The sequence below is a fragment of the Scyliorhinus canicula genome, chromosome 16, assembly GCF_902713615.1.
Source record: "Scyliorhinus canicula chromosome 16, sScyCan1.1, whole genome shotgun sequence".
Taxonomy (NCBI): domain Eukaryota; kingdom Metazoa; phylum Chordata; class Chondrichthyes; order Carcharhiniformes; family Scyliorhinidae; genus Scyliorhinus; species Scyliorhinus canicula.
The window spans coordinates 143533210-143540466 of NC_052161.1; the positions used below are offsets into that span (position 1 = coordinate 143533210).

Sequence of the window (7257 nt, forward strand, 5' to 3'; positions counted from 1 at the left end):
CAGTGTCTCCTTTTTACCCTCCTAATTTCTCTCTTAACTCTACTCCGACAACCTCTATACTCTTCAAAGGACCTACTTGATCCCAGTTGTCGATGCATGTCATATGCCTCCTTCTTCATTTTGACCAGGGCCCCAATATCCCGAGTCATCCAAGGTTCCCTATTTCTACCAGCCTTGTCCTTCACTCTAATTTACCATTTTCTCTCTCCGTTTTTAAAAAAGTTGGGTTACATTAGCTACCCTCCAATCTATTGGGACTCTTCCAGAGTCTATAGAATGCTGGAAAATTATCAACAATGCATCCACTATTTCTAGGGCCACTTCCTTAAGTACTCTGGGATGCAGAGCATCAGGTCCTGGGGACTTATCGGGTTTTAATCCCATCAATTTCCCCAATACAATTTCCTGACTAACAAGGATTTCTTTCAGTTTCTCCTTCATGCTCGACCCTCTGTCCCCTAATATTTCCGGAAGGTTATTTATGTCCTCCTCAGTGAAGACAGATCCAAAGTAATTGTTCAATTGGTCTGCCATCCCTTTGCTGCCTATTCCCTAACCCTAACCTACCTTTGTCTTCACCAGTCTTTTTCTCTTCATGTATCTATAGAAGCTTTTGCCGTCAGTTTTTCTGTTTTCTGCAAGCTTACTCTCGTATTCTATTTTTCCCTTCAGAATTAAACCCTTTGTCCTCCTTTGGTGAACTTTAAATTTCTCCCATTCCTCAGGCTTGCTGCTTTTCCTGGCCAATTTAAATGCCTCCCCTTTGGCTTTAACACTATCCCTGATTTCCATCGTTAGCTATGATTGAGCCACCTTCCCCGTCTTGCTCTTGTGCCAGACAGGGACGTGAAATTGTTGAGGTTCATCTATGTGTTCATTAAATGTCTGCCATTGCCTATCCACTGTCAACCCCCTAGGTATCCTTTGCCAGCTTATCCTAGCCAATGCATGTCTCATACCATCAAAGCTAACTTTCTTTAAGTTCAAGACCCTCGTCTCAGATTTAACTGGGTCACTCTCCACCTTAATGAAGAATTTTACCATATCATGGTCACTCTTCCCTCAAGGATCTCTTACCACAACGTTGCTAATTAATTCTCTCTCATTGCACAATACCCTGTCGAGGATGGCCTGCTCTCTAGTTGGTTCCTTGATGTATTGGTCGAGAAAACCATCCCTTACACAGTCCAGGAATTCCTCCTCCATCGCATTGCTGCCAGTTTGATTAGCCCAATCAATATGCAGATTGAAGTCACCCATAATAACTGCTGTACCCTGACTGCACACATCTCTAATTTCCAGTTGATGCCGTCCCCAACCTCACAACTACTGTTTGGTGGTCTGTACACAACTCCCACTAATGTTTTTTGCCCTTTGGTGTTCCGCAGCTCCACCCAGACAGATTCCACATCATCCAGGCTAATGTCCTTCCTTACTATTAAGTTAATCTCCTCTTTAACCAGAGACGCTACCCCACCTCCCTTTCCTTTCCTTCTATTTTTCCTGAATATTGACTAGCCCTGGGGGTTGAGTTCCTATCCTTGGTCACCCTGGAGCCAGGTCTCCATGATCTCAATTACATCATAGCTATTAATGATTGTCAGCGCAGTTAATTCATCAACCTTATTACAAATGTTGCTTGCATTGAGACACAAAGTTTTCAGACTTTTTTTTTGATATTTATTGCCCTTTTAGAATTATGATGTAATGGGGCCCTTTCTGGTTTTTGTCTTTGGTTTCTCTGCCTTCCACTTTTCCCTTTCCTGCCTTTTGTTTCTGTACCCACCTTACTTTTCTCCGACTTCCTGCATTGGTTCCCATCCCCCTGCCATATTAGTTAAAACCCTCCCCAATAGCACTAGCAAACACTCCCCCTGCGATATGGTGCCAGTCCTGCCCAGGTGCAGTCCAGCTGGTTTGTACTGGTCCTACCTCCCCCAGAACCGGTTCCAATGTCCCAGGGATTTGAATCCCTCCCTCTTGCACTATCCCTGAAGCCATGTATTCATCTTATCTATCCTGCCATTCCAACTCTGACCACCATGTGGCACTGGTAGCAATCCTGAGATTACTACCTTTGAGGTCCTACTTTTTAGTTTAACTCCTAACTCCCTAAATTCAGCATGTAGGACCTCATCCCATTTTTTACATATAGCGTTGGTGCCTATATGCACCATGACAGCTAGCTATTCCCCCTCCCCCTTTAGAATGTCCTGCTACCGCTCTGAGACATCCTTGACCCTTGCACCCGGGAGGTAACATACACACACACACAATTTACAGTGCAGAAGGAGGCCATTCGGCCCATCGAGTCTGCACCGGCTCTTGGAAAGAGCACCCTACCCAAGGTCAACACCTCCACCCTATCTCCATAACCCAGTAACCCCACCCAACACTAAGGGCAATTTTGGACACTAAGGGCAATTCATCATGGCCAATCCACCTAACCTGCACATCTTTGGACTGTGGGAGGAAACCAGAGCACCCGGAGGAAACCCACACAGACACGGGGAGGATGTGCAGACTCCGCACAGACAGTGACCCAAGCCGGAATCAAACCTGGGACCCTGGAGCTGTGAAGCATTTGTGCTATCCCCAATGCTACCGTGCTGCCTTCATGGAGTCGTGTTTGCAGCCGCAGAAACACCCGTCTGTTCCCGTCACCATTGAGTCGCCTATCACTAAAGCTCTATGACTCTTTTTCTTGCCCTCCTGTGCAGCAGAACTAGCCATGGTACCATGAACCTGGCTGCTGCCATCTTCCCCTGGTGATCCATCTTCACCAACAGTATCCAAAACGGTATATCTGTTTTGGAGGGAGATGACCGCAGGGAACCCCTACACTGCTTTCCTACTCTTCTTCTGTCTGGTGGACACCCATTCCCACCACGTTGGGCGCTGTGACAATGCCGGTAAATTGCACCCGTGGTCTATCTAAGGCTCTGCATAATTTAAGAGGATCATCCTCCTGTTTTATTTTGAGGGATCTGGGATTTAAAATCAACATTCCATTAGCCTTTTGGATTGCATATTGTTCCTAGGGCCTTGCTTTTGTGTTTTGTGAGCCAGACATCCAAATCCCTTGGCTCTTCCACAATTTATTCACCCCACAGAAAATAATCTTGGAGCAAAGTGAATGACTTCACATTTCCCCATCATAGTATTCCACCTGCTGCACCTTTTGACTATTTTTTTGGTCTGTTTATACCACTTTGTTTCTCTTCCTGTCAACTCACTAATCCCTCCTAACTGAGTGCCATTGATAAACTTTGAGAAACAACTCACTGTCCTTTATCCAGGTTACTGTTTCTGTTGAAAAGCTGAGGAACCAATAGAGATCTCTGTGGAATCAAAGTACATTCTCTTTAATCCTACTCTCCATCAGCTGCCTCCCAACCAATTTTTAACCACAAGCTCATTATTTGTTTGATAAAGTTACCTTGTATTTTAAACTTTTTTTAAAAATCATATCTTATGGAGATATATGAAAGCTAATAGCAATTCCAAAATGGGGTTTGTTAGCTAAATACATGTGCAAAAAGCATGCAAGGCAAGATTAGAGAACCCAAAAGGTTTAGGAAGTTGGGTCTTCCCCTGAGAGTGCCCATGAGAGAAATGCAAGAAGGAATAGTCAAAATATTTAAGGACAAAAAGATTAGTAAGAGCCAAAGTATCATAGCCACAGGAATGACAGACTAAGCTAATAAAGATCAGGGACTTGTTTCCAATCTGCCTCCAGTCTTTACAACCCACATTCAGTACACACAGTATTGGGCTTGTATTGACTTGAATCAATAACACTGAGAATAATCTTCATGTTTTTGATTTCATAGAATTACCAAAAGAGACATAAGCTGTTGGAGTTGAGGAGAAACCGAATGTTTGCCACTAATGAAGATGACGCCTTACTCTCGAAAGGAAACCAGCAGAAACCAGGGTTGTAAAAATGAAGAATTTATTTGGAATTTAGAAATATATTCTCAAACTGCATTGCACTTTGATGGAGATTCAGTTTCAACTGGTTCTGTGTTGAAACTCTTGTGATTGTCTATTTCTTGTGTTTTGGTGTTAATATTGTCATTGGATATATTCTAAAAGCACAAATGGTAAAATTAGTGAAACACTGTCAACTCTGTTTAAACACTGTATTAGGCCTATTTATGGAAATTGTTGCTGTGTTTTGGTGATTATTGCTAAAGCTGGCTAAATATCATCGCTGAATGGAAAAATTGTAAATATGCTTCTGTAAATAATGCAAAATAAAAATCTTACATGTTACAATCAAAATCATAAAATGTGTTTCACAGGATAGTTTTTTTTGTAACAAGCACTGGATCCCAGATGTTGTACATAATGAGGCTGGGAAGGCTTAACACCGGTCCTCCTGATAAAGCCATTCAGAAAGTAATGGTTTTATCTAAATATTTGGATTCCGTTTTCCTCAAGCCCTCCATAGAAAGAAGACAATTGTACAAAGAATCATCCTTTCCTTCGGCAGTCCCTTGGGGTCAAGGATGACTTGCTTCTGCTCTGGTTCAATGGGTTCTGAGATGGCTGATAAGTCCACACTGATAAGCGCAAGTGGCCATTTGTCTCCTTGAGCCTGCTCTGGAATTCAACAAGATAATGACTGATTTGTTTGTGTTCAGGTTTTACATTCCCATCTACCCCCAATAATCCTTGTCTGACAAGAATCTATCTCCCTCCGTATTATAAATATTCAGTGACTCGATTTCACCGTCTTCTGAGGCAGAAAGTTCCAAACTTGCACAACCCTCTGAGAAAACATTTCTCCTCAAAGATCCTCAAGTGCAGGTTAGGTGGATTGGCTACACTAAATTTCCCCTTAGTGTCCAAGGGTTAGGTTGGGTTACGGCAGTGTTCTTCAAAGTTGGGGGCGCGACCCGCAGGTGGGTCACGGGCGGGTGTCGGGAGGGTCGCGGAGCCGTTGTCTGCGGCGCACCCAATCGCACAAATCCCCGCGCAGCAGTCGGCTTTTCATAACGCCAGCTGCAAGCGGCCACGAACATGTTAAAAAAAAATTTGCCCGCATTGTGCATTCGCGCACGATGATCGGCACACATGCGCAGTGCAGCCGCTATTTTTTTAATGGTTGCAGCTTTTTGTTTTACAAGTTCTGTAGCGGTTTTTATTCATTTATTTTATTCATTTAATTTTTTTTTGATTTATTTTATTCATTTTGTTTACAAGTTCGGGGGGTTTTATTCATTTTTTTCATTTATTTTACTCATTTTATTTTGGTTTTTTTTACAAGTTCGAGGGGGGTTTATTTGATAAAATTTTACAGGAAAAAAATTCAGAATTTTGGACAGATGGAGACTCCATACTTTCCGACACCGGAAGGCTTCACCTTCATCCAACAGGTTCCATTGGAGGAGCGTGTACGAGGGCCAAAGGGACCCAAAACCATTTCCTCCATTTTTGTCAGCAGCAAACAAGGTAAGAGAAAATGGTGGGTTGCTCAGGTCGGCAGGCGTGGGTCACAAAGGTCGTCCGGCGTGGGTCACGAAGGTCAGCTGGGTTGGGTCCCGAAAGTTGGCCGGTTTGTAAAAATGGGTCCCCGGAAAAAAAGTTTGAAGAACACTGGGTTACGGGATAGGGTGGGGGAGTGGGCTTAGGCAGGGTGCTCTTTCGGAGGCTCTAGCCCTATATCCCCACCCAACCTTTGGACAATAAGAGCCAATCCACCTAACCTGCACAGGGAGAAAGTGCAAACTCCACACTGACAGTCAGCCGAGGTCGGAATTGAACCTGGGTCCCTGGTGCTGTAAGGCAGCAGTGCTAACCATTTGCCACTGTGCTGCCCCAAGTCATTGATGCAAATTGTAAAACATGAGGCCCCAGCACAGACTCCTGAGGGTCATCCAGCCAAACAGCAAAAAAAACATTTATGCATATTCTCTATTTTCCACCCACCAGCCAATCTTCCATCCAGGCTAATATGTTGCACCCTACACCATGAGCTTTTATGTTTCACAACAACCTTTGATATGGCACCTTATCAAATGTCTTCTAGAAATCCAAGAACAGTACATCAACTAGTTCCCCTTTATCCATAGCACATGTTACTCGTTCATCAAACTCCCATTTAATTAGTTAAATGTGATTTTCCTTTCTCAAAACCTTGCTGACTCTTCCCGATTACTGTTATCTCAATGATCAATTCTAACAACTTACAACAGATGTCAAGCTAACTGGTCTATAGTTTCCTGTTTTTTTGTCCCTCCTGTCTTGAATAGAGGGGTTATATTTGCTACTTTTCCAGTCTGTTGGAACCTTTCTAATCTAATTAATTTGGAAAATTAACACCAGTGCATCTACCATCTCATCCGAAGATTCCGGCTCCTTCCTGGGCCAACTTTTATCTCGGGGAATTAACAAGCCCACTGTTGGGCCTTCACCCATTTTCCACCTCTTTTAAGACCTTGGGATGAAGTCTATTTGGACCTGGAGACTTGTCAATGCAGCTCCATCAGTTTTCTCAGTACTACTTCCCTCCTGATTGTAATTTCTCTGAGTTCCTCTCTCCCTTCCACCTGATTTACAGCTATCACTGGAAGGTTTCTTGTATCCTCGGTAGTGAAGACAGAAGGAAAATATTTGTTCATTTCATCTGCTATTTCTTTATTATCTACTATTAACTCCCCATTGACACTATCTAGAGGACCAACATTCAATTTACTTATAAGTTTCTTTTTCAAATACCTGTAGAAACTCTTTGTTACCAGCCCCACGAGAGCCACGAGGATGAACGGATGAACAGATCCATCTCCACAAGGGACACATGGAGTAGGAGCTCCCCGCTGAGGGGCTCAGGCCTAACAGCGGGCTCGTTAATTCCCCGAGATAAAAGCTGGCCCAGGAAGGAGCCGGAATCTCGGGATGGTCCTGGCTGGGACTGGAGTGTTGCTAAGTTGCTGTGTTTCCTCACGGTGAGTAGGAAATAAACAACTTCTGTCTTATCTTTTTAGGATTCCTCATTAACTACAATAATAATAATAATCTTTTATCGTCACAAGTTACTGTGAAAAGCCCCTAGTCGCCACATTCCAGCACCTGGTCAGGTAAGCTGGTCCGGGAATTGAACCCGCGCTGCTGACCTTGTTCTGCATTACAAACCAGCTGTCTAGCCCACTGAGCTAAACCAGCTATACTCTTAATATCCATTTTCTGTTCTAGCCAGGTCCCCCTCAGAGTCTAAATTCTTTCTCCTTATTAACCTTTCAATCATCATCT

The 7257-nt window shown here is 43.5% G+C and overlaps 1 protein-coding gene across 22 annotated transcripts in view; it reads left to right on the forward strand.

Moving 5' to 3' along the window:
• The window catches only part of LOC119979250 (RAP1 GTPase activating protein), a 705159-nt gene extending 700872 nt beyond the window's left edge, over nucleotides 1–4287 (forward strand). For all 22 annotated transcript variants that reach the window (XM_038821204.1, XM_038821202.1, XM_038821208.1 and 19 more), the window contains one exon: nucleotides 3834–4287. In XM_038821204.1, the coding sequence (XP_038677132.1) occupies nucleotides 3834–3944 (111 nt within the window). In that variant the 3' untranslated portion in view covers nucleotides 3945–4287. The remainder of the gene's footprint in view (nucleotides 1–3833) is intronic.
• The last annotated feature ends 2970 nt before the right edge of the window (nucleotides 4288–7257 follow it).